Source organism: Bolinopsis microptera, chromosome 12, assembly GCF_026151205.1.
Source record: "Bolinopsis microptera isolate Bmic1 chromosome 12, MBARI_Bmic_1.0, whole genome shotgun sequence".
Lineage (NCBI taxonomy): Eukaryota > Metazoa > Ctenophora > Tentaculata > Lobata > Bolinopsidae > Bolinopsis > Bolinopsis microptera.
The window spans coordinates 14,745,378-14,772,071 of record NC_087083.1 but is presented as its reverse complement, the minus strand read 5'-3'; the positions used below and the strand labels follow the sequence as shown (position 1 = coordinate 14,772,071).

At 40.0% G+C, this 26,694-nt stretch overlaps 2 protein-coding genes across 3 annotated transcripts in view; one reads left to right on the top strand and one right to left on the bottom strand.

The window, feature by feature from the left end:
- The first annotated feature begins 4,055 nt into the window (after window positions 1-4,055).
- The window catches only part of LOC134823987 (uncharacterized), a 59,838-nt gene continuing 37,199 nt past the window's right edge, over window positions 4,056-26,694 (top strand). The window contains exons 1-31 of the mRNA XM_063835588.1: window positions 4,056-4,126; window positions 5,073-5,168; window positions 5,321-5,446; window positions 5,608-5,714; window positions 6,175-6,313; window positions 7,900-8,016; window positions 8,140-8,224; window positions 8,457-8,619; window positions 8,811-8,912; window positions 10,220-10,994; window positions 11,118-11,385; window positions 11,627-11,758; window positions 12,509-12,635; window positions 12,833-12,963; window positions 13,107-13,237; window positions 13,495-13,630; window positions 14,165-14,302; window positions 14,513-14,581; window positions 14,708-15,090; window positions 15,305-15,465; window positions 15,616-15,742; window positions 17,736-17,836; window positions 18,191-18,298; window positions 18,686-18,790; window positions 18,902-19,037; window positions 19,240-19,347; window positions 19,531-19,617; window positions 20,075-20,227; window positions 25,317-25,436; window positions 25,788-25,964; window positions 26,079-26,190. Coding sequence (XP_063691658.1) covers window positions 4,081-4,126; window positions 5,073-5,168; window positions 5,321-5,446; window positions 5,608-5,714; window positions 6,175-6,313; window positions 7,900-8,016; window positions 8,140-8,224; window positions 8,457-8,619; window positions 8,811-8,912; window positions 10,220-10,994; window positions 11,118-11,385; window positions 11,627-11,758; window positions 12,509-12,635; window positions 12,833-12,963; window positions 13,107-13,237; window positions 13,495-13,630; window positions 14,165-14,302; window positions 14,513-14,581; window positions 14,708-15,090; window positions 15,305-15,465; window positions 15,616-15,742; window positions 17,736-17,836; window positions 18,191-18,298; window positions 18,686-18,790; window positions 18,902-19,037; window positions 19,240-19,347; window positions 19,531-19,617; window positions 20,075-20,227; window positions 25,317-25,436; window positions 25,788-25,964; window positions 26,079-26,190 — 4,766 coding nt within the window. The 5' untranslated portion in view covers window positions 4,056-4,080. The remainder of the gene's footprint in view (window positions 4,127-5,072; window positions 5,169-5,320; window positions 5,447-5,607; window positions 5,715-6,174; window positions 6,314-7,899; window positions 8,017-8,139; window positions 8,225-8,456; window positions 8,620-8,810; window positions 8,913-10,219; window positions 10,995-11,117; window positions 11,386-11,626; window positions 11,759-12,508; window positions 12,636-12,832; window positions 12,964-13,106; window positions 13,238-13,494; window positions 13,631-14,164; window positions 14,303-14,512; window positions 14,582-14,707; window positions 15,091-15,304; window positions 15,466-15,615; window positions 15,743-17,735; window positions 17,837-18,190; window positions 18,299-18,685; window positions 18,791-18,901; window positions 19,038-19,239; window positions 19,348-19,530; window positions 19,618-20,074; window positions 20,228-25,316; window positions 25,437-25,787; window positions 25,965-26,078; window positions 26,191-26,694) is intronic.
- LOC134823988 (hemicentin-2-like) lies at window positions 21,075-24,246 on the bottom strand. 2 transcript variants are annotated; one of them, XM_063835590.1, is made up of 4 exons: window positions 24,045-24,246; window positions 22,392-23,711; window positions 21,638-22,230; window positions 21,075-21,165 (listed from the first exon to the last, which is right to left on the bottom strand). In XM_063835590.1, the coding sequence occupies exons 1-4, from the start codon at window positions 24,100-24,102 to the stop codon at window positions 21,079-21,081; spliced, it is 2,058 nt and encodes a 685-aa protein (XP_063691660.1). In that variant the 5' UTR covers window positions 24,103-24,246; the 3' UTR covers window positions 21,075-21,078. The 2 variants fall into 2 exon arrangements, with proteins under 2 accessions (XP_063691660.1, XP_063691659.1); XM_063835589.1 differs by lacking the exon at window positions 21,075-21,165 and having other exon boundaries at window positions 21,429-22,230; window positions 24,045-24,194.

Below are 26,694 nucleotides of genomic sequence, written 5' to 3'. Positions count from 1 at the left end.
TTCATCAATGTATAACAAGTTGACATCCTGACTCCATCAATTGTACATAACAGGAGGAATTGAACTAACATTAACTTTAAGTTCATGACTCTAAACATGACAAATGAGGAGTGTAGTCTTGAAAGCTGTTCTGGAAACCAGCTGGAAAAGGTGATAGACTTTGTTTACCTTGGAGCATGGATAGCAACAACAGAGAGGGGTCAGAAAAGCTAAGGCTTGGGAAGCTTGTCACAAACTAAAAAATATGTGGAATTCTGACCTTAAAAGAGGACTAAAGAGTAAAGATCCGTCTATTTGTTGTACTGTGGAGTCAATACTATTACACGGTTCTGACACGTGGACGTTGACAGAGTCATTGAAGCGCATTGGATATTGATGTCTGCTACACTAGAATGCTTAGGATGTAGACTGGAAGCAGTGCAAAACCAACAATGGCAGCCTACCGAGAGCAACCATGAAGATCCAAGATTCACGTACTCTAGCTCGACACGCACTCTAGTTCGACAACTTAAGTTCGCCAGAAATCACCCCTGTCGAACTTCGGTACGTGTCGAACTAGAGTTTAGGTAGCATACTCTAGTTCGACAAATAGTTTCTGCTTGTGATCCAAGCATGGTTCAATGGCAGGTGCACGAGATCAGAAATTTCAAAATGTTTAGGTAATCTTAAAAACTATTTTCTGATATCAAGCAACCAGCGGTTGGAAATTTCAGAACCATTCAGTATAATCAATAATATTAATTGTAATTCTCCTAGTTTACAAGCGTACTCTACAATCTAGATCTATGAAACGGAGTACGAGTTACCTGGGGCACCGCTAAGTCTACAATTGTGCTTACTAACAATTGAGTCTGAGGTTGCAGTTATGCACCATATTGTAAATTAGTTATCATATTATCAATTGTCTCAATCATACATATAACCATTCAATGTTGATTGAAATTCAAGTGCGATGATGTGAACCAACTGTGCTTCACCCGTGCTTGCGATGACGTGAACCCTGCTTGATCCAGTGTCTGTGTACTGTTATGCGGTCATATGATGTCATAAGATGTTTGTGGATAACTGTCCATAAGAACGGACTTTTAATGTCCGTTTTAAATTATGTCCGGTAAAGTAACGGTGCTGTAAAATAACGGTCCTGTAAAATAACGGTGCTGTAAAATAACGGTCCTGTAAAATAACGGTCCTGTAAAATAACGGTCCTGTAAAATAACGGTCCTGTAAAATAACGGTCCTGTAAAATAACGGTCCTGTAAAATAACGGTCCTGTAAAATAACGGTCCTGTAAAATAACGGTCCTGTAAAATAACGGTCCTGTAAAATAACGGTCCTGTAAAATAACGGTCCTGTAAAATAACGGTCCTGTAAAGTAACGGTCCTGTAAAATAACGGTCCTGTAAAATAACGGTCCTGTAAAATAACGGTCCTGTAAAATAACGGTCCTGTAAAATAACGGTCCTGTAAAATAACGGTCCTGTAAAATAACGGTCCTGTAAAATAACGGTCCTGTAAAATAACGGTCCTGTAAAGTAACGGTCCTGTAAAATAACGGTCCTGTAAAATAACGGTCCTGTAAAATAACGGTCCTGTAAAATAACGGTCCTATAAAGTAACGGTCCTGTAAAATAACGGTCCTGTAAAATAACGGTCTTGTAAAGTAACGGTCCTGTAAAATAACGGTCCTGTAAAATAACGGTCCTGTAAAATAACGGTCCTGTAAAATAACGGTCCTGTAAAGTAACGGTCCTGTAAAATAACGGTCCTGTAAAATAACGGTCTTGTAAAATAACGGTCCTGTAAAATAACGGTCCTGTAAAGTAACGGTCCTGTAAAATAACGGTCCTGTAAAATAACGGTCCTGTAAAATAACGGTCCTGTAAAATAACGGTCCTGTAAAATAACGGTCCTGTAAAGTAACGGTCCTGTAAAGTAACGGTCCTGTAAAATAACGGTCCTGTAAAATAACGGTCCTGTGAGTAATGCTCACCAGTAGACAATGTGCAGGTATTACTGTATCTCCACATTACCGTGAACTCTTTCGGTCCTGTTAACATTACATAAATCAACCGGTTCATAAGTCACACATTGAATATTGGAGTTGCACATGTTGAAAGTGTTACGAGCGTTCATTTTAATGTTCGTTCACGCAATGTCCGTTTAGTAACTTGTGACTCTAATGTTTCATTTTAGGAAAAGACGTATATCAATATCGTACATTTTGAAACAACAGTTACAAGATGAATTAGGGGAACTAGCAGTCATGGAACCATCATCAAACTAGTTGAGAATGTAGTTTGAGGAATACAATTATATATTGTTTTTCAAATCTGACGATGTTTTATTAAGGGCAAATAGAACGAGATTAATCTAACAAAAGAACGTACTCATCAAGATGTGTCTCTCACTCCATATTGAATGGGCATTGGGCAACTTGCTAAAGATAACTACTACAATGATAATTGTTATCATGTGCCCCTTACGTCGACAACTACGAGTCACAATTTTATAGACTATAAACTGATTATTATCAATAGTCTTATTAGAAAGTTTGTTTAGAAGTTGCTATCTTAGTTGTGAGTTGTTAGTTTTACCGAAACTTTTAGTCAGTTTTACTTATTAAAGAAACAACTGACTTTGGCCATGGCCCAGACACCAGGCTCTCTTAGTACCTGCTTAATTGCTGGAATATGCCGATCAGCGTGCTAAATCACTCTACATGAGTCGATCTTCGAGATTTTTCTAAAAGGGCCCCCGACAGTTGAAACCAACTTGAATTGATGTGTTTTCGGACGCTGATTCCGAATCACCCCCATGACATAGGGTTAAAAATAAATCATAAATGCTTACCTGTCGAGATATTGGCGAAAAACTGTCTCGATCACGTGATATGACCGTATAAAAATAAGGAAGTTGGTCGAATTTATCGTTAAGGTTAGGATTTCAGCATATGCTTTTGTTAGGGATTGGGTTAGGGTTAGGGTTGGGATGAGGGTCGAGGGATCAGATAAGAGGATTAGGAAATATAATGTATTTGCACGAATAGAATTATGAATTTTAGGGGTAGACTGGTTTGTTGGTTTGTGTGTACGACTTAAAGATGGCTACTATAGAGGTTGCGGCATCACTATGTTCGTAGAAATATTTCCTTTACCCTCATGAGTTTTTATCCATATAAATATTGTGTTCGCAAAGGTATGTTATAAAATTATAATATAGATTAATTGTCTTAACAATTGATCAATGTTATCATCGTTCCAAATTTCACTTAACAAATTTGTCGTGGAGAATGGGACGTGCCGCGATTTCCTTTTGACCTTGTTGATAGGCAGTAAAATTATCGGACTGCGATGAATAGGGACTTGCCACCCCATGGCAACATTGAAATATATAATTAAAATCTATAACTGCGACCATGATGTGGTTTGTTATATTTCACAGCCTTAAAACATACTTGGAGAATAACAGGCTGATGATGGTGTCGCTTAATCGTATCACATAGAAAACCGGTAAACTTCTAGTTCTCCGTCCTCACCGGCAAACGTCTAGTTCTCCGTCCTCACCGGCAAACGTCTAGTTCTCCGTCCTCAGTGACAAATCACCAAATCCCAATGAACTGACCGCTAAATGTAGTTATTCTGCTAAATTATTCTTTAAGTCCTTTTAACGGTCTTCTTGCCCGGTGATGAATTAAATGTTGTTTTCGTCAAATAGGGCACAACTGATGACCTAACCTGATGACCTCTCTTCAACCACTCATTAATACAATTCTAGGTTTTATACTGTTCGCATGGTCGTGACCAGAATTGACGAATACGTATATAATTAATCAAGCTGGTTATAAGAATATAATTTTCAAACTTTTCTTCTTTTGTATTGACGCTCATATTTACACGATTGCTAACTTACTACGGTATTAGTTAGCAATATTCTCGCAATCACAGTGATCATTCATTACTATTTACGTGTCGCCCACACGATTATTTTTCAAGAGATTTCTGTTCAATAATTTTTTAAATTTATTATAAATTTAACGCCCTTCTTTTGAAAGCAAAAATAAGAGCGTATAAAGCAAATGTTATGAGGTTGTCAAGTCTTTGTGTGCTGTTTCTTGCAGCAGTTACAGGTGAGAACAAACTTGTTTTTTCTCATTATCTTACTATATCAAAATTCGTTATTTTTAAACTAAAACCCAATATTGGGTAAAGTGGTCCGTCGCCAGAGTTTTCTTTTTCCAAACAAAAGGAAATGATATCAATTTAAATGACCGTTCTAAAACGCAAAGTGATAGTGATACTGAGAATGAAATCGGTCCTAGACGCTTTTCCTATTCATTCACGGCATGTGACCCTAACGCATTGTTAGTGCCGAGTACTGCCTTCCATCATCAATTGAACATTTTTTTTGGAAAAAGGAGACATTGGCGACGGTTCATTGTAGTCATGTTTTGAGTTTTGGTTAAAAAACCATCCCCTTTTGGTAAATGTAAGTCATAAGGGTTTTAAAAAAAATTAAAGTTGTAAAACTGGAAACTTCTATTGAGTAGTAAAACTGAGGTAATTTTAACGATTTCGAAATCTTATTTATTAAAACATTTCCTTGTGTTTGAGTTCGCATATCTCTCGATCACTGACTGAATATGGCACTTTATACTCATCCAATTTTGAATCATTTTGGTCTGTGTGCTGTTTTTATATAATTTGAAACATATAATATGACGATTTCAGGGGTTTCTTAACTGAATTTCGTATAGCAATGCTGGCGCGTATTTTGTGCAAATTTCGTAAAAATCTTTATATTTAGCTATTCATTCATAGTAAAAAATCAGATTGTCAATTGGTTCAGATAAAGGTACCTTATCAACTAACAGTACCATCCGGTTACTACCATCCGGTTACTACCATCTGGTTACTACTTTTATAGTACCTGGACAGTGGACAGTGGCTGAAATTGTGGAGCTACCACATGGGAAGTGGGAATACACTGCTTCAATAATTATAGTAAACATGATGACAACTCAGAGGCCTGGAATTTCTATGTATAATATGTAAACATGTTCATTATGTTTTCAGGACTGAGAGCCCAGGAAGAGGGAGCTGCAGAGAAGGAATGGCCGGAGTGCGATTCTGCTGCTGCTGATAAGACAGCAATCAACCCCCTGTGCGATCGTAAGTACATCTCTAGTGCAATGATAGCGTAGCAAATAGTCAATCTAGCTTATATCATTTCATTCAGTCTCACAAGCTATGTTTCCCGTGTTAATATTCGAACACCCCCCCCCCCCCCCCCATGTTACCATTCTAACACCCCCCTCTTCTAGCGTGCTCTCCTAAAGTCTACGTAGAGTACGCCAACCCGCTCAACACAGAGGTGTATCAGAAAGCAACTGGCCCTTTACTTAGAAACTATAATCTGAAGGGCTGGACTCGGTTTATGAGCGGCACAGGTAAGATTAGCTTTATCTTCTAAATCTGCTGGATATTCAATAAAACACTATAAGATACTTTAAAACTGCATATTATTATTATATCTAATAGTATTAGTATGAGTTGAATAAACCACCCTAATTTGGGCCTTGTTCCACCTGCCAACCTGTGTACTCCCCAGGTAAGCTGCTGACCACTTGCCCCCTGAGGTACAGTTGTGGAGGTATCTACCCTATCTGGCTCAACTCAGAGCACCCTGAGGAGGATGCTGGTATCACTGACGGAGAGGTTATTTATTAATTATCATTTTAAATCTTTAATTGATCCTTTATAGAGGTTAATTAACTAAGATATAATTTTAAATCTTAGTTAAATCTCATTTATAAAGCCGCAGTTCTTCAGCTTAGAAACTGGAGGAGCTGGATCAGACCGGGGCGACTTAAAGTATTATCTCATATGCTGTCTCGTCTCGTTTTACTTTTCCAAACCCAGCTGGCACTTAAACGTATCATTTTGACTCATGTCACCATTTACACCATCGTCCACCATTCACTCTGATTTCACCGGCAACCTTCCCCAGGGTTGCCACACCCCAGAGGTAGGCAGAGCATTTCAATGCTATCCTCTCGTGGGCTATCTTGGCCCAGCCTCTCTTTTTAAAAAAAGCTTAGAAACTGTTCTCGAGTTTCAATTTGACATAACAATAAATTCTTTCAATGCTTTTTCTTCTGATACTAAATATTTGTAGGTGTGTGCACATTTCACTAGTGGTAACTGTTGTACCTGGAAAAGAGCTATCCGTATAAAGAACTGTGGCAGTTACATGGTCTATCTCCTGACTTACAACTCTCCAGTATCCAGCTCTTATAACGGCGCTTACTGTGTTGGTATGTTACTATTTCATAGTTACTAAAACACTATCTTATAGCTCTAACTAAAACACTATCTTATAGTTCTAACTAAAACACTATCTTATAGTTCTAACTAAAACACTATCTTATAGTTCTAACTAAAACACTATCTTATAGTTCTAACTAAAACACTATCTTATAGCTCTAACTAAAACACTATCTTATAGCTCTAACTTAAACACTATCTTATAGTTCTAACTAAAACACTATCTTATAGCTCTAACTAAAACACTATCTTATAGCTCTAACTAAAACACTATCTTATAGCTCTAACTAAAACACTATCTTATAGTTCTAACTAAAACACTATCTTATAGCTCTAACTAAAACACTATCTTATAGTTCTTACTAAAACATTATCTTATAGTTCTAACTAAAACACTATCTTATAGCTCTAACTAAAACACTATCTTATAGTTCTAACTAAAACACTATTTCATAGTTCTAACTAAAACACTATCTTATAGTTCAAACTAAAACACTATCTTATAGCTCTAACTAAAACACTATCTTATAGCTCTAACTAAAACACTATCTTATAGTTCTAACTAAAACACTATCTTATAGTTCTAACTAAACACTATCTTATAGTTCTAACTAAAACACTATCTTATAGTTCTAACTAAAACACTATCTTATAGCTCTAACTAAAACACTATCTTATAGTTCTAACTAAAACACTATCTTATAGCTCTAACTAAAACACTATCTTATAGTTCTAACTAAAACACTATCTTATAGCTCTAACTAAAACACTATCTTATAGTTCTAACTAAAACATTATCTTATAGTTCTAACTAAAACACTATCTTATAGCTCTAACTAAAACACTATCTTATAGTTCTAACTAAAACATTATCTTATAGCTCTAACTAAAACACTATTTCATAGTTCTAACTAAAACATTATCTTATAGCTCTAACTAAAACACTATTTCATAGTGCTAACTAAAACATTATCTTATAGCTCTTACTAAAACACTATCTTATAGCTCTAACTAAAACACTATCTTATAGTTCTAACTTAAACACTTCAACACTATCTTATAGCTTATCGGATTTTATTTGAACGGACATTAATTGGACACTCGAGGCCCTAGCGTTCATTTTAATGTCCGTTCAAATAAAGTTTGACAAGATAAAATACAAATTAATGCCTTCAAGCGTTCATTTTAATGTCCGTTCAAAATTATGTCCGTTCACGTAGACACGCAATGTCCGTTCGAATAACGTCCGATAAGGTAGCTATAACTTTAACTCTATCTTATTCTTATAGCTGTAACTAAAGTTTATGATATATAATAATACTTTCAACACTACTATATAACAAATAATTTGAGGATGACTGTAAAGGTACATTTTACCGACATTTGAAGTCAAGGCGTTGTTGTACTGATAGTTGTGGCTGACTAATAATATAGATATATATATTATATATACTATAGCTGTAACTAAAGCACCCAACCACTTATCAAAGTTCTTTTTTTCTGGCCGTTCATGGGGGGCAAATAAATGCTATTAAGTTTGAATAAAAGTAATGACATTAATTAATTACTCCCACAGCTCCGACTGAACAGCCAGACGTGTGTAATGATAGTACCTTTACCCTGAAGGAAGACACAATGGCAAGGGGGGAGCTCCAAACTGCTACTTCTAATCTTCACGAGCCCATCGTAACAGGTTAAATTATTTCAGTTTATTAACTTATTAACTAACAAAGAGTCAAAAATCAAATTTCTTTAGTGAAACTGCTATTATTATTTTGGTTTTCCATTATGCATAGTTAAATAACGATTCATCCAGATAATACCGACAACTGGTTCTCTTTCACGGCTGGTAAAGGGACTATAAAGAAAAGCTGCCCAGGGCTGCATCATTGTGGTTTTAGGTGAGTCTCCTGTTCTACACTTCTTTTATACAGACTCTCTTCCAGCATTACTTAAATTCAACCTCTTTCTTTTATACAGACTCTCTTCCAGCATTACTTAAATTCAACCTCTTTATTTTATACAGACTCTCTTCCAGCATTACTTAAATTCAACCTCTTTATTTTATACAGACTCTCTTCCAGCATTACTTAAATTCAACCTCTTTCTTCAACCTCTTTTTTGTTTTACCAGATACCCAATGTGGCTGGGAGGAGAGTATCCGACAGAAGAAGGTAAAATAACTATGTCGATGGGGCATGTTGCCGCTACTGCCGCTAACATCTGCGCCATCACCCAATCTGCTCCAGTCTATATCGTCAAGTGTGGATTAAAATACTACCACAAATTTCAAAAGGTATGTTGAATTACACCCATCCCCCACCTTCCCCCGGCCACCAACCTCCCCCCACCTCCCCCGGCCCCCACCTTCCCCCGGCCCCCAACCTCCCCCCAAACCTTTCGTTAAACATACTAGAAAGACTAACTTACTCATTCATGCTTGTAAACTTGATAATGTGTAAACTTATTAACAGTGACTTTTAACAGTCCACAAATTACGCTGGTTATTGCATAGAGGAAGACTTCTCCGATGTATGTGAGAATGCTGTGGACCTTGCTGAGGAATGGCGTGGTACAACTATCGAGAAGGTAACTATTAAAATAAAATCGTCACAACGGACAGCTTGTTTTATCAATTTTATTTAGAAAAACCAACAAATGATACCTGAACCAGCTCTATAGAATGCTAAAACTTACCTCTCTCAGACACGTGACCACTGCTAAAACTTACCTCTCTCAGACACGTGACCACTGCTAAAACTTACCTCTCTCAAACACGTGACCACTGCTAAAACTTACCTCTCTCAGACACGTGACCACTGCTAAAACTTACCTCTCTCAGACACGTGACCACTGCTAAAACTTACCTCTCTCAGACACGTGACCACTGCTAAAACTTACCTCTCTCAGACACGTGACCACTGCTACAACTTACCTCTCTCAGACACGTGACCACTGCTAAAACTTACCTCTCTCAAACACGTGACCACTGCTAAAACTTACCTCTCTCAGACACTCGACCACTGCTAAAACTTACCTCTCTCAGACACGTGACCACTGCTAAAACTTACCTCTCTCAGACACGTGACCACTGCTAAAACTTACCTCTCTCAGACACGTGACCACTGCTAAAACTTACCTCTCTCAAACACGTGACCACTGCTAAAACTTACCTCTCTCAGACACGTGACCACTGCTAAAACTTACCTCTCTCAGACACGTGACCACTGCTAAAACTTACCTCTCTCAGACACGTGACCACTGCTAAAACTTACCTCTCTCAGACACGTGACCACTGCTAAAACTTACCTCTCTCAGACACGTGACCACTGCTAAAACTTACCTCTCTCAGACACGTGACCACTGCTAAAACTAACCTCTCTCAGACACGTGACCACTGCTAAAACTTACCTCTCTCAGACACGTGACCACTGCTAAAACTTACCACTCTCAGACACGTGACCACTGCTAAAACTTACCTCTCTCAGACACGTGACCACTGCTAAAACTTACCTCTCTCAGACACGTGACCACTGCTAAAACTTACCTCTCTCAGACACGTGACCACTGCTAAAACTTACCTCTCTCAGACACGTGACCACTGCTAAAACTTACCTCTCTCAGACACGTGACCACTGCTAAAACTTACCTCTCTCAGACACGTGACCACTGCTAAAACTTACCTCTCTCAGACACGTGACCACTGCTAAAACTTACCTCTCTCAGACACGTGACCACTGCTAAAACTTACCTCTCTCAGACACGTGACCACTGCTAAAACTTACCTCTCTCAGACACGTGACCACTGCTAATACTTACCTCTCTCAGACACGTGACCACTGCTAAAACTTACCTCTCTCAGACACGTGACCACTGCTAAAACTTACCTCTCTCAGACACGTGACCACTGTGACACACTGGGACTCAATGACTATGAGAGCTGGTACCGTATGAAAGTGTACGAGAAGAAGATGCCGGATCACTGTGTGGCTCCCAACAAATGTGGTGGAGACACAGGTTACTATGTCGGGGATCTCGGTCACCCAGTTCCAGGCGAGGGAATTGTAGGTAGAACATTCCACTACGCCTCAGCCACCAACTGCAAAGCCAACTCTCTTACTGGACACATCCTCAACTGTGGTAACAAAGATGACGGAGACGATTACGTCTACAAGTGGACCAAACCCTCGGGATGTGACCGTGTGTTCTGTGCAGAGCAGGATCCCTGCTCCAGCACTGTGTATAAGAAGCTGGAGGAAGATTTTAGAGCTGCCAGGGGCCCCAGTACTGATAGGATCAGTGACAATACTCTGGAGCACGGCTGGTACAGATTCCCCCGGGATGAAGGTATCATGGCTAGGTCCCCTGTCCTGCCTGGACACAGTGGTATCACCTACCCTGGATGGTATGATGGAGAATATCCTCTGGAAGAAGACGAGGAAAAGACCGGAAGAGCCTGTTTCACTGTCAACGGTAACCACTGCTATCCACATCATATCAGACCTGTGACTGTGAGAAACTGTAAGAACTTCTACGTGTACCATCTACAACAGACTGCTGCTAACTATGGTTATACCTTTGAGCAGGACGTCTGTAAGAAGGACACCGTCAAGCTGGATCAGGAGTGGAGACTTCAGTACAACCTGGATGCTATTGCTATGACCGACAGTAGTAAGTCTCTAATTTATCTGAAAATAATTTTATTCCTAATCTCTGAACATTGCTTACGGAACATACAAGTTTTGACTCGCGCACATTCCATTTGTTCGCTTTAATAAGACACCAACTCTGCAGCACTGACGGCTGGTTGGTACGAGGTAACAATTGGACAAAAGCAGCTAGCTACAGAGAAAACCCTCTATAAACACGGAGGAACTGGCAAACACCCTGGCTGGATTGAGGGAGAGCACCCTTCTGAGGCTGAAGGAATCGTTGAGAGGACAGTGTGGTTCACAACGACTGATGCGAACACCAAGGGAGCGAGCACTAAAGTTTACATCAGGAACTGTGGATCTAAATATATCTACTATCTCCGACCTTACTCCAACAACTACTTCTACGCGTTAGTTCTACTTCTACTATAAGTACTAATATAAATACTACTATAAGTAATACTATAACTATTACTACTAATTACTATCACTTTTTATTTCATCTTATGAAGCCAAATACAATAAAAATGCTTTTGAAAATACACTAAAAGCTCTAAACATACGTCCTAAACATGTCCATCATATTTGCGGGAGCTAATTAATGGCTTACATATTGCCATACAAGGGTTGCATCACTAAACAAACATTCAGGATCGCAGATAACGTGTGCCAACAGGGAAGCTACCAGGAGGTAGATCAGGCTAACAGACTCTACTCTAACCCTTCAGAACTCAACCTCCCCGCCAATAGCGACAGGAATTTCTTCAAAACGTACACAGCATGGTAGGTCAATTAATAACTTCTCCATAATAATAGTAGCTACACAACTGTAATACTTATATATATTTAACATAGTTCTATAATATCCTAACAATATACTCAGCACTAAGACTTTAAGTAACGCATCTACTAACCAGGTACAGATTAAATAACGCATCTACTAACCAGGTACAGATTAAGTAACGCATCTACTAACCAGGTACAGATTAAGTAACGCATCTACTAACCAGGTACAGATTAAGTAACGCATCTACTAACCAGGTAGATTAAGTAACGCATCTACTAACCAGGTAGATTAAGTAACGCATCTACTAACCAGGTAGATTAAGTAACGCATCTACTAACCAGGTACAGATTAAGTAACGCATCTACTAACCAGGTAAATTAAGTAACGCATCTACTAACCAGGTACATATTAAGTAACGCATCTACTAACCAGGTACAGATTAAGTAACGCATCTACTAACCAGGTACAGATTAAGTAACACATCTACTAACCAGGTAGATTAAGTAACGCATCTACTAACCAGGTACAGATTGAGTAACGCATCTACTAACCAGGTACAGATTAAGTAACGCATCTACTAACCAGGTACAGATTAAGTAACGCATCTACTAACCAGGTACAGATTAAGTAACGCATCTACTAACCAGGTAGATTAAGTAACGCATCTACTAACCAGGTAGATTAAGTAACGCATCTACTAACCAGGTACAGATTAAGTAACTAATGGTAACCATGGTAACTAACAGGTACAGATTCATGAACGGTAATGGTAGACTCGCAGAGTACCCCAAGATAAAAGGAAATTGGTGGGGAGGATTCCAGTATCCTTATCAGTTCGAGGAGGGCTCTCATGCTTCAGTTCCCAATCCTGGGGTGAGCTCATAGATAAATAAATGTTAAAAATATAACTCTAACTTATCGCATGTTTATAAGTACTAAGTATGATCAGTTTAGTAGTGTTAATACATTCGATGTACATTCACCTCGTTGCTACTTTCTTTATGAAATCTCAGGACACAACTAAAATAGCCAATAAAAAGTAAACCAGTCCCAACAGTAACTCCTACCAGGATATAAGCGAGGAGCTGATTATGGAGCACTACAGAAGTCCTGGTACCGGAATAAGAGGAGGCGTTGACCGGTATATCGCCTGGACATGGAAGCTTACCATCAAGAACTGCGGTGGTTACTATATTTACAAGTATGAGAATATATTGTTACATAATTCCTCATACAAACAATGAGTAACACCGTCAGACAAATTTTACAAATTATTTGCAATTTGTAAAACAAAAAAGTAATTTATGCTAATTTATGCTAATTTATGCTAATTTATGCTTGCAGGATCCCGCCGACTGGTTATAGTAGAACTGGTCTCGTAGTTGATGACAATGAAGAGAGCGTATGTGAAGCCGGCAGATACACAGAAAGTGACGACGAAAAGCGACTTGTCTCATCTACCGATACCACAACGGGTGCGTTACTAAGAACCTTATTTTAACAAGTCTGCTGTTACACTGCACGGCTATAATGTTTTACTATTCTATAGGCTTGTGATAAAGTTTGATAGTTGGTGACGAAGTGAGAGTCTCCACTCAGTGATTCAAAACAATTAGTTGTCGACGTTTCGGCAACACGCCTTTGTCATAGACAGCTGACGTTACAATAACGTTACAATAACGGTACAATAACGTTACAATAACAATGTTAAAATTCTCACATTTCACGACAGGGACCTCTGACTACACTCTGGCTGAAGGATGGTACCGTTTAACAGCTGGCCTTGGCTACATGCCAACCTCTACATTCGTGGGTACACAGTGTTCCACCACTTACCACGGCCACCTACAGTTTCCTCATCCAACAAAGTAAGAAGAATTAAAGTTTATTTACAGCTTAATCATTGTCAAACAGTTGGTCAGGCTGCTTTATTCTCTATCACATCAAAAAAGTAATCGGGAACTAATTGCCTACCTCTAATGAGGAGTGACTGATTACTGATGCCTACCTCCCTACCTCTAATGAGGAGTGACTGATTACTGATGCCTACCTCCCTACCTCTAATGAGGAGTGACTGATTACTGATGCCTACCTCCCTACCTCTAATGAGGAGTGACTGATTACTGATGCCTACCTCCCTACCTCTAATGAGGAGTGACTGATTACTGATGCCTACCTCCCTACCTCTAATGAGGAGTGACTGATTACTGATGCCTACCTCCCTACCTCTAATGAGGAGTGACTGATTACTGATGCCTACCTCCCTACCTCTAATGAGGAGTGACTGATTACTGATGCCTACCTCCCTACCTCTAATGAGGAGTGACTGATTACTGATGCCTATAACTGATTACTGATGCCTATTAATTATTAGCTCCCCAACTAAACCACATCATCTACAGGGAAGAAGGGATTGTACAGAACAATGTGAAATTTATGAGTACCCATGCTGGGGTAACTTACAACGTGAAGAACTGGGTAAAGGCCTGTGACGGCTTCTATCTGTACCGTCTCAAGAATACCCCTACTGCTGCAACCAGGTTCATATCACTTAATAGATAACAGTAAATCAAGTAGTTATAAATTAAATAACAATAAATAAAGTAGTTATAAATTAGATAACAATAAATAAAGTAGTTATAAACTAGATAATAGTTAATCAAGTAGTTGCTAGTTATACATTAAATAACAATAAATTAAGTAGTTATAAATTAGATAACGCTTGTTTAACCTGCTTGTTGCTTTGTTAGGTATTGCGAGGCGACACCTGGATGTAAGAACGCCAGAGAAATTAATGATGATTGGAGAGTCAACAGCAGGTAGGGATTACATGTTAATATAACACTCTATGACTCTAATATTAATAACTAGATCCAGCATGCTGACTCACGGTTTGATATCATTAAAGCCCGCATTATATTTTGAAAGATGTACCACTCCACCAGGAAAATGCTGACAGGAAGATACGAGAGTAGATATTTCGGTAACGACGGCTGGGTCTACTTCACCCAAGGTCTGAAGAGGATCCCAGAGTCACCCCCTCCCAAAGCAGTAGGAGGTTGTAATTATAACGGTTACATAGACTCTCATCCTAATGAGGGTGAGGGAGCCGTAACAAGGGTTATGAGATTCCCTGGTGTTGATAAAACGCAAAATATCGAGGTAGAGAACTGTGGAGATAAATACGTGTACTTCCTAACAAGGACCATTCAAAACGACTACTGTTACGTAGCGGATACGGACGTATGCTCTGATAACGTGTACAAGGAGGTGGACGATGTGCGGAGACTAAAATACTCCCACAAATACGGAACTGGCTTCACTAGATGTGAGTTTGACACTTAGGGTTAGGCCACAGAGTTGCCAGCTTAGTTTATTGTTTTGGATATTGGAGTGAGGGTTTTAAGGGTCTCCTCGAACCAAATTCAAGGGAAAAACCACTTTATCATTTAAATGCTGACAATTTCTTCCGATGCACTTGTTTAACAAATGTTTAATAACCCACACGTAACCTGATAAGTAACAACAGAATACTTCCTCAGTTAACCTTGACAATCTGTTCAACGGCTGGATAAGATACACAATAGGAACAGGAAGGATGATGGAGGAACCTCCAGCAGTGACTAACATGTGTACCACTGAGTACCAGGGTTGGATAGATGGGGAACATCCCCGGGATAACGAGGGGGTTGTACAGAGGAAGGTAGGAGAATTTGTTATCTACCCACTTTAATGTGCTCAAATATTAATTGATAAACCTTGTAATTTTATTAATTAATTATTAATTAATTAATTATATAACTGAAGTAAAAGTAATGATATGTGATTAAACTAACATGTGTCTTGGTGGCAGGTGTGCTGGAAGTATAACGGTAACGACTGTCACTCTAGTAACGAGATCTCTGTGAAGAACTGTGGGAAGTACTACGTGTACGGTATTGTTAAACCGCCTCCCAACAACCAGTACGGTCATTGTGTCGGTAAGTGCAGTCTTTAGTACGGTCATTGTGTCGGTAAGTGCAGTCTTTAGTACGGTCATTGTGTCGGTAAGTGCAGTCTTTAGTACGGTCATTGTGTCGGTAAGTGCAAGCTTTAGTACGGTCATTGTGTCGGTAAGTGCAGTCTTTAGTACGGTCATTGTGTCGGTAAGTGCAGTCTTTAGTACGGTCATTGTGTCGGTAAGTGCAGTCTTTAGTACGGTCATTGTGTCGGTAAGTGCAGTCTTTAGTACGGTCATTGTGTCGGTAAGTGCAGTCTTTAGTACGGTCATTGTGTCGGTAAGTGCAGTCTTTAGTACGGTCATTGTGTCGGTAAGTGCAGTCTTTAGTACGGTCATTGTGTCGGTAAGTGCAGTCTTTAGTACGGTCATTGTGTCGGTAAGTGCAGTCTTTAGTACGGTCATTGTGTCGGTAAGTGCAGTCTTTAGTACGGTCATTGTGTCTGTAAGTGCAGTCTTTAGTACGGTCATTGTGTCGGTAAGTGCAGTCTTTAGTACGGTCATTGTGTCGATAAGTGCAGTCTTTAGTACGGTCATTGTGTCGGTAAGTGCAGTCTTTAGTACGGTCATTGTGTCGGTAAGTGCAGTCTTTAGTACGGTCATTGTGTCGGTAAGTGCAGTCTTTAGTACGGTCATTGTGTCGGTAAGTGCAGTCTTTAGTACGGTCATTGTGTCGGTAAGTGCAGTCTTTAGTACGGTCATTGTGTCGGTAAGTGCAGTCTTTAGTACGGTCATTGTGTCGGTAAGTGCAGTCTTTAGTACGGTCATTGTGTCGGTAAGTGCAGTCTTTAGTACGGTCATTGTGTCGGTAAGTGCAGTCTTTAGTACGGTCATTGTGTCGGTAAGTGCAGTCTTTAGTACGGTCATTGTGTCGGTAAGTGCAGTCTTTAGTACGGTCATTGTGTCTGTAAGTGCAGTCTTTAGTACAGTCATTGTGTCGGTAAGTGCAGTCTTTAGTACGGTCATTGTGTCGGTAAGTGCAGTCTTTAGTACGGTCATTGTGTCGGTAAGTGCAGTCTTTAGTACGGTCATTGTGTCGGTAAGTGCAGTCTTTAGTACGGTCATTGTGTCGGTAAGTGCAGTCTTTAGTACGGTCATTGTGTCGGTAAGTGCAGTCTTTAGTACGGTCATTGTGTCGGTAAGTGCAGTCTTTAGTACGGTCATTGTGTCGGTAAGTGCAGTCTTTAGTACGGTCATTGTGTCGGTAAGTGCAGTCTTTAGTACGGTCATTGTGTCGGTAAGTGCAGTCTTTAGTACGGTCATTGTGTCGGTAAGTGCAGTCTTTAGTACGGTCATTGTGTCGGTAAGTGCAGTCTTTAGTACGGTCATTGTGTCGGTAAGTGCAGTTTTTAGTACGGTCATTGTGTCGGTAAGTGCAGTCTTTAGTACGGTCATTGTGTCGGTAAGTGCAGTCTTTAGTACGGTCATTGTGTCGGTAAGTGCAGTCTTTAGTACGGTCATTGTGTCGGTAAGTGCAGTCTTTAGTACGGTCATTGTGTCGGTAAGTGCAGTTTTTAGTACGGTCATTGTGTCGGTAAGTGCAGTCTTTAGTACGGTCATTGTGTCGGTAAGTGCAGTCTTTAGTACGGTCATTGTGTCGGTAAGTGCAGTCTTTAGTACGGTCATTGTGTCGGTAAGTGCAGTCTTTAGTACGGTCATTGTGTCGGTAAGTGCAGTCTTTCAAATAGTCAGTCAAATAGTCTTTCAAATAGTCTTTCAAATGGTCTTATCTTTCAAATAGTCAGTCGTTTATATCTCCTGGTCGGGATTTAGGAATATCAAATGTTGGAGTAGTTCGCTGTTTATTAGTCTCACGATGAAATACTGATAGTTGGATAATATCCGGTTGAAAGAGACAAGGACAAATGTTTATATCTCAACTATTGGAAGAGGAATTTCATTCAGATTTCAGGCCAGGCTACTTATTCTAGCTTCTAAATTAAATCTTGTTATCTAATGTACAACTACTTGAACAGAACAAGACAAGACCGAGGTATGCGAGGCAGCCACCAAATTAAACAACCCCAAGAGAGGAATGCTAACTCCTACCACTTCATACGTTAACGATCAGCTCACGGTACGCTATACTAGTTACCATAGTTACACTACTAGTTACCATAGTTACTACGCTATACTATATATACTACATATACTACTATATATATATAGTATATACTAAGCAGCTCACGGTACGCTATACTAGTTACCATAGTTACACTACTAGTTACCATAGTTACTACGCTATACTATATATACTACATATACTACTATATATATATATAGTATATACTAAGCTCTTCTGAAATATAAAATAATACAAACCAACTGTGTACTTGATAGAAGGTCTATCACCAATTCACCAATGTAGAAAATGGAAAATTATGTAATCCAGAAAGTGTTGATTAAAAAAATTAACACTGATTTACCCTAGGTGGTGGAAGATGGTTACTACAGATTCATGAGTGGATTGGGTCGTCTCACTGCGTTCCAAGTCAAGGATAACAATTGTGGTGGAACATACAAAGTTCTTATCAGTGACGTAAGTAGTAGCGTGTAGTAGTAGTAGTAAGTAATTTCAGCTCATCTATGTAGCGGAAATATAAATTGTAATTACCAACTAGGTTGAAGATCTGTATTAAATATTTGGATGGATTGTTAATAATCTAATATGTTCTTAACAAACTAGTAACCACTGACTGGTAACCACTAGTAACCACTGACCGGTAACCACTAGTAACCACTGACTGGTAACCACTAGTAACCCCTGACTGGTAACCACTTATAGTAGCCACTGACTGGTAACCACTAGTAACCACTGACTGGTAATCACTAGTAACCACTGACTGGTAACCACTAGTAACCACTGATTGGTAACCACTAGTAACCACTGACTGGTAACCACTAGTAACCACTGACTGGTATGCAGGTTCTGGAGAAAGATGAGGAGAGTGGTGACGCTCTGTTCGCTCTGAGAATGCATACAACAGGATTTACTGGCACTACCTACAGGAACTTAGCACTTAAATGTGACGTGAGTAAACTGGAGCCAAAGCATTTCCTTTAACTATGATATTTCCATTTTACTGGTATGTGAGAAGTTGCCGTGAAAGCGGACAGGGCGCTAACAATACCACTTTCTCAGGGATACTGGGTATACAGACTGTTCAAAATAAACTATAACCAACTAGCTTACTGCGTAGAGGAGGATGTGTGCACGTCTAGTGAAATAAAGAATATCTACTCCACCAACGCTCTGCAGTGGGCTGGAGAAAGGACTGGTCAGTAGAGCACTCTTATCTACACATTACGAGTGTTTCTAAGATGTTTTTCTAAGAAACAAATAATTAATTACAATTAGATTAAACGTATATCTGCACTGCAGGGAACGAATAATTAATTACAATTAAATTAAACGTATCTGCACTGCAGGGAACGAATAATATTAATTACAATTAAATTAAACGTATATCTGTACTGCAGGGAACGAATGGCAATCTCTGACCTCCGGATGGTACGAGGTGAAGGTCGGTAACAAGCGTCTTGCTTACTCTCCCTCAGATCTGTACGATTGTGGAGCTACTTACCCAGGTTACAATATTTAGCTTATTTACTCTTTATAACTACAAATTTTAAGCTACAGCGCTTTTATTAATACATGCGATGATTTACAGTATTCATTTATGCACGTGAAATGTTGGCCCAAACCGGTGGATAACGACTTCAAACTTGTGTTGACTACAACTTTTAACTTTACTGATAACTCCCCCTCAGGTTACATAAACTCTGTCGAGCCCAAGGAAGAGGATGGTATTGTACCTGGTAAAGTTTGCTACAGGACCAGCGCTACAGCTGACCAGAGTACGTTAACTTGGTGTTCACATCACCTCCTTACATTCCTTCACCTCCTTACATTCCTTCACCTCCTTACATTCCTTCATCTCCTTACATACCTTCACCTCCTTACATTAGTTACAGTCAAACATCCACATAGAACAACAGCCCGTTCCTTTGTAACTTATAGCTGCTACAAACTATTGTCTTAACTTGTAGTTAGACTATTTGTTCCTTAATAAATAAACTGTTGACCCTCTTGGTAAGGTATACGCCACGTACTGTCCAGCTAACTAACTAAGCCCGGAAATTTAACGAACAATGAGTATTAACGGGTGAACAATGAGTATTAACGGGTGATATTTGTGTCAAATATTGTAAGACCGTGTATATAATAACACATACAACTTAAAGATATAAGACGCCGACAAGTCCAACTCGGCGCGCAAACCTGGCCCTGATCTCCTGACCACTCTTCCCTCAGGTTCTTGTCAAGTAATCTCAATGAAGAAGTGCGCTAACAAGGAAATCTACTATCTGAACAGATCACCAAATCTTCACTACGCTATGTGTGTGGAGACTGACGTGTGCGCTAGTGTAGAGGGCACTCCTCTAGATGATACCTGGAGACTAGCAGGTACTGGTTATTAATAGATTACAGGTGTTTAGTTGTGCGCTAGTGTAGAGGGCACTCCTCTAGATGATACCTGGAGACTAGCAGGTACTGGTTATTAATAGATTACAGGTGTTTAGTTGTGCGGTAGTGTAGAGGGCACTCCTCTAGATGATACCTGGAGACTAGCAGGTACTGGTTATTAATAGATTACAGGTGTTTAGTTGTGCGGTAGTGTAGAGGGCACTCCTCTAGATGATACCTGGAGACTAGCAGGTACTGGTTATTAATAGATTACAGGTGTTTAGTTGTGCGGTAGTGTAGAGGGCACTCCTCTAGATGATACCTGGAGACTAGCAGGTACTGGTTATTAATAGATTACAGGTGTTTAGTTGTGCGGTAGTGTAGAGGGCACTCCTCTAGATGATACCTGGAGACTAGCAGGTACTGGTTATTAATAGATTACAGGTGTTTAGTTGTGCGGTAGTGTAGAGGGCACTCCTCTAGATGATACCTGGAGACTAGCAGGTACTGGTTATTAATAGATTACAGGTGTTTAGTTGTGTTACCATATTAGTTAATAACACCATCTGTAGTTTATCCTGCCCATTCAACAAGCAACTTTAATCTACTTATCTGAATTGTGCTGTTCTTGCACAATGCACACTGTACATGCATCTTAGTACGGCTATAAATAGCGGCTTTTGGAAAGATGTTTCACACATCTTGTTACATCTTAAGAACGTGATAGTAGTTTATAAGTTTACACTTTACAGTTTGTCGTGGGCAGCAAGTAGTGGCTCTCTATTTTAACTAAAGAAACCACTTTGATAACAGTTTATTAATAAATTGAAAAATTACAGCAATTGAACAACTTAACCTAAAGAATACTTCAAATGAAATCGTACTTGAAAAGACGAATTAAATCTGCGCTCGGTAACTAAGAGTGAGGTGGAGTGCAACTCCTCGCAAGAAGTTGCAACTTCATCTTCTATTATTATTATATCAAATAATCATTGGAATCTTAATAGGAAAATATGTTCCCTTCAATAACAAACCTTGACCTGTTATGCTAAACAGGTTTTATTTTTAACACTAAATCTAAATTAACTGACTATATGGCAGCAAGAGTAAGCGTACTAAATATGGCTTCATATAATCAAACTATTATGATTAAGCTTGAATACTTTCCCAATATAAAGCTTCTTCTTCAATATTTAAAAGTCCATTTTCAAGAGTCAATAAGTCCGGTAGGACAATAACTCATTAAGCGTATATGATTGAGTCAATTAAGAAGAGAGGTTATCAGACTGGAGGTAATTGAGATTGTGGTGTGGCAGGACGAGGTGAGAGGATACTGCGAGGAGTCTGGCACTCCACCTCACTCATTGCCGGCCCATCTAGCCCCTCAGCAGGGAATGTGAAGGGTGGAACCTCTGCTACGGCAGCTGAGGGGTGTATCTCAGATCTAGGAGTTGGAGGGAGTGAAGGAGTCAATCCTGCCCTCTTCTCGTTCTCAATTAGCAGCTCGTCTCTGGCGCGAGCCTCCTTCATTCTACGTTCCAGCTCGTTTCTCCTGACCAAGATGAGGAGTAAAACAATCAGGACCAACAACAGGAACGCCACGATAAGCAAGATGAGGAATATTTCTCCTCCACTAAACTCTGGTTTAGACTCCACTATCACCTCCTGCTCCACAGTACCCAGCATGTTTGTTGCTTTACACACGTACACTCCACCGAGTCCATCTGTCACATAGGTTTCCTCCACCGCTTCCTCAATCTTGTCCCCGTTCATGAACCACTCAATAGTGGGAGGAGGGGAACCCTCTACACTGCAAATCAGAGTTAGAGGGGTGCCGCCTTTAATGACACTAGTGCTGGGCAGACTAATACTGGGCTCTACTGCTTGTACCACTTGTAGGGTAATACTAGAGTCAGCTTTGTAGATTATACTCGAGTCGTACAGATCAGTGTTCCCTCCTTTGCAGATGTACTCTATCCCATCCTCTGCCATGCTCAGGTTCTCTGAAATGATGTTACGTAAGTTTTATAAGTATTTATAGCTGATACTGAGTAGTAATATTTCCAGTCATTGAAAAATTTGAAGATCAGCTAAAATAATCAAAATTGTTTCAAGACAGTCAAAAGTGCAAGTCAGAAAAATGATCTTGATGTTTAGTACAAACCAATATTGAGTAGAGCCAAGACCTCAGTAAAGGTTTCCTTGTAGACGACATTGTCTATAGCAATAGCGTTAACACTGTTAGCTTCTTTTCTATGCCACGTGACGGAGGGAACTGGGTTTCCTTGTCCCACACAACTTAGCTGTGCGTTCTCTCCTAGTAGTCCGTATTCATCAGATGTGACTGTCACTTTAACTGGAACAGGGTCCAGAGCACTGATGGTTACAGCGAAGGTCGACTGTTCCTTGGAATAGACAGTTGCAGCAAAGCACTGATACATGCCGCTATCAGCTCTGGAGGGGTTTAGTATTTCCAGATAGCGAGCTGTTTCCCCTACTAATTTGGCTCCGTTCTTGTACCAGGAAAAGGTAGGATCTCCGTTAGCTCCTGACTCTGAGCACACCATCGTAGTCTCTTCTCCTTCCAAGTTGTTGACCGCTATTCCACCTGCTACTTGAAGGGTTCCAGTTACGTCAATAGGTATATTCATCGTCTGGCTAATCCCCTGAGAGGACCCTTCACACTTTACGGCTGATATTTCACCTAAACTTTGCAGGGTACCCCACGTGCCGTGAGCACCTACTCCCGCTCCACTCAGCTCCTCAGAACCTACCATGATAGCAAAAGAGGGTGTCGGGTTACCAATAAACCCACAGAGAACTCTCACAGTGTCGCCCTTCCTAGCAGATATTCTATATCGAGACTTAGCAAAGGAAAGATCGTAAGTAACGGGGAGGAGGCTGGTAGTAGCTGTTCCTTCTATGGTGAGGACCCCAGCTCTGCTTGTAACTGGTTCGTGGCCCTGATGGGAGTTAGCTACACAAGTGTAACTTCCACCAAAGCTCTCATCCACATTCAGAATGTTGAGACCTCCAAGAGGGTCCACGTAAGTGTTCCCTAGATCCATATCTTCTCCATCCTTCTGCCAGGTGATATAAGGAGAGGGGCTCCCTTTAGGAGGACTACAATCCAACCTAATATGGTCGCTACTGGCCTGTGCTGTCAGGTCAGACGGCTCCTCCTGAAACTCTGTCTCAAGAAAGGAAACTCTAATGAGCGCGTATCTGCTGATAAGCTGTGTTCCGAACACATCAGCTGAACAAGTAACGAAGGTGTTATCTAGCTCCATATCAGCGGGTCCGTATTCCAGAGTGTCCCCACTTCCTTCCAGTACTGTCCCGGTATCGTGTGAGGTGGACGAGTAGAGGGTCCAGGTCCAAGTCTTCTCTACCGTGGTACTGGTACCACAGGAGAGGGTCAGGGCACCTCCTAGAGCAACCCACGAGTCAGCCGGCTCTGATTTAAAGTAAAACGCCACGCTACCTGCAGAGAAAGGGTATTTAGAGGGTGTTTAGAGGGTGTATAGAGGGTATTTAGAGGGTGTTTAGAGGGTGTTTAGAGGGTGTATAGAGGGTGTGTAGAGGGTGTTTAGAGGGTGTGTAGAGGGTGTGTAGAGTGTGTGTAGAGGGTGTTTAGAGGGTGTGTAGAGGGTGTGTAGAGGGTATTTAGAGGTATTTAGAGGGTATTTAGAGGGTATTTAGAGGGTGTTTAGACTTTTAGAGGTTGTTTTGTGAATTTAAGTAAGGTGCGACCGCGGTGACGTCATTTGTTGCGAAGTTATTTTGATAAAGCTACTTCATGATATTACCAACTTACCTCCATCTTCAGCTTCGACTCGGAGCCCGGTCAGCAATATAAGCACCAGTACTAACATAACATGAATTAACAAATACAACACCCAACAGAGTAAAGCTAACAAATAATCAAGTGTATGAATAACAGCTATTGGAGTATTCTTGCTCAGCGAAACATCTCCAACCAGTTTTCAAAGCAATGCTTGTAACAGAAGATCTAACATGCACGCTCACTAGTTGGACATGACTGCACTTATTTTAAATCGGTTGCGTTACAGTTGCGGATAGCTGCAAATTTTAATGCAAGTCACATGTACAATGGCTAGAATATTAACTGGCGACAGTTTGAAAAACTTTATAATCTACATACTTACAGTTACATACCAATTCACGTGGGCAACATATTTTAAGAGTCCTTTTATAAAGGACTTGTTTTATTTGTGGTAAGCTGCCTGATCTCCTCCATCATGTGCAATGTGTTGTAATGTGTTGTAATGTGTTGTAATGTGTTGTTATGTATTGTAAGGTGTTTTAATGTGCTGTAATGTGTTGTTATGTGTTGTAATGTGTTGTAATGTGTTGTAATGTGTTGTAATGTGTTGTAATGTGTTGTAATGTGTTGTTATGTATTGTAATGTGTTGTAATGTGTTGTAATGTGTTACAACCTGGTATTATATTTCTGGTCACAAGGAATTATGGCTAGCAACAAATCTGGAGGATATCAGGATCTATTTTAAGACGCATGGGGAACCGCCGAATCATATTATATGAGTAGCATGATCGTTATCAGTTAGATGTAAAATATAATTTGTTCTTATTTCTTTACTTTTGGTTAAAATTTAAAGACCGTGAAACTTAGCCCGCTCCGACCAACTCTAGATCACATTAATTTTAAAACTCAGTATCTTACAGCAAAAGTATAAAATCTTTAGAATCCAGCCACCGTATGCCACTGCTCCTACTCTGAGGCAATATATGTGCAGTAAAATCCCGATTTACCGCGACTATTTCCTTTCCCCAAATTTCGCGGTAAATGTGGGTTTTATTGTATTATGTGAGTGTGTCCATAATTGTTAGAAGCTACATAATTGTTAGAAGCTACAGCCTGCGTGTTTTATGAACGTCGTAACTAAGTAAAGTTTAAAATCTGTTTGCAGCGAGGTTCATCATAGTTGCACGTTGATATCAATCGTGTAAAACTTATAAATATACAGTAAAGACATGCCAAAGAAAAGTTGGTAGCTTCTAATGATAACTTATTTCTGGTAGATTATTAATAGCGATGCTGATCAGGTGCACCAGTGACATCGGGCGGAACAGACAACCAGGCTATTGGTTGGTACAAGGTAACCATTGGCAACGAGAGGCTGGCCCACACCAGAGAGGAGGCTACATGTGGAGCTAAATATCAAGGTAAGTGGTACAGCTAATTAGCTGCTAATTAGCTGCTAATTAGCTGCTAATTAGCTGCTAATTAAAGGTGATCTCTAATTATTTGAACGAAAAGTGGTTTCGTGAACCTACCTAGTGGACACCCTACTGCACAGTAACACCTTCCAGTAACACCTTCAGTAACACCTCCAGTAACACCTTCAGTAACACTTTCCAACTTTTGACAAAATCAGGAAGGTTTTTTACAAAAGTTACCAACTAAAGATTACAATAAGGGGCCTAAAAAAACGCAGTATTTTACATGTCATATTACCGCTCTCCCCAACAATTAAGCACAGTGATGCTAGTAGTACTAACATAATACCATCCCAGGCTGGATGACACTTGGTCGACACCCTGCCGCCTCAGAGGGCACAGTAAACACTAAAATATGCTACGACACCGGCAACGGCGCTGAGAGCAACTGCAAGAAGGCTCAGGTGGTGAACTGCGGTGGTCACTACTTGTACCATCTGGAACCAGCAACTACTTACTACGGAGCCTGTGTGGGTTAGTTCATCACTCAGTTACTTGTAATATTGCTTAACAAATAAGTTGCTGCTCTCACGTGGACCTAACTGAGCAAGTGAACAGTCACGTGATCTTACACTAATATCTTGACAGTAAGCGGTGCTAACGCAATGTGTGAGGACTATGAAGAACTAGGGGAGGAATGGAGGAGTACAGACTACAGTGCCACTCATACTAATACAGACACGAGTATCCTTCCTGGCTGGTAAGTTCAACCTTTACTCATACTAATACAGACACGCATATCCTTCCTGGCTGATAAGTTCAACCTTTACTCATACTAATACAGACACGCATATCCTTCCTGGCTGATAAGTTCAACCTTTACTCATACTAATACAGACACGCATATCCTTCCTGGCTGGTAAGTTCAACCTTTACTCATACTAATGCAGACACGCATATCCTTCCTGGCTGGTAAGTTCAACCTTTACTCATACTAATACAGACACGCATATCCTTCCTGGCTGGTAAGTTCAACCTTTACTCATACTAATACAGACACGCATATCCTTCCTGGCTGATAAGTTGAACCTTTACTCATACTAATACAGACACGAGTATCCTTCCTGGCTGATAAGTTCAACCTTTACTCATACTAATACAGACACGAGTATCCTTCCTGGCTGGTAAGTTCAACCTTTACTCATACTAATACAGACACGCATATCCTTCCTGGCTGGTAAGTTCAACCTTTACTCATACTAAT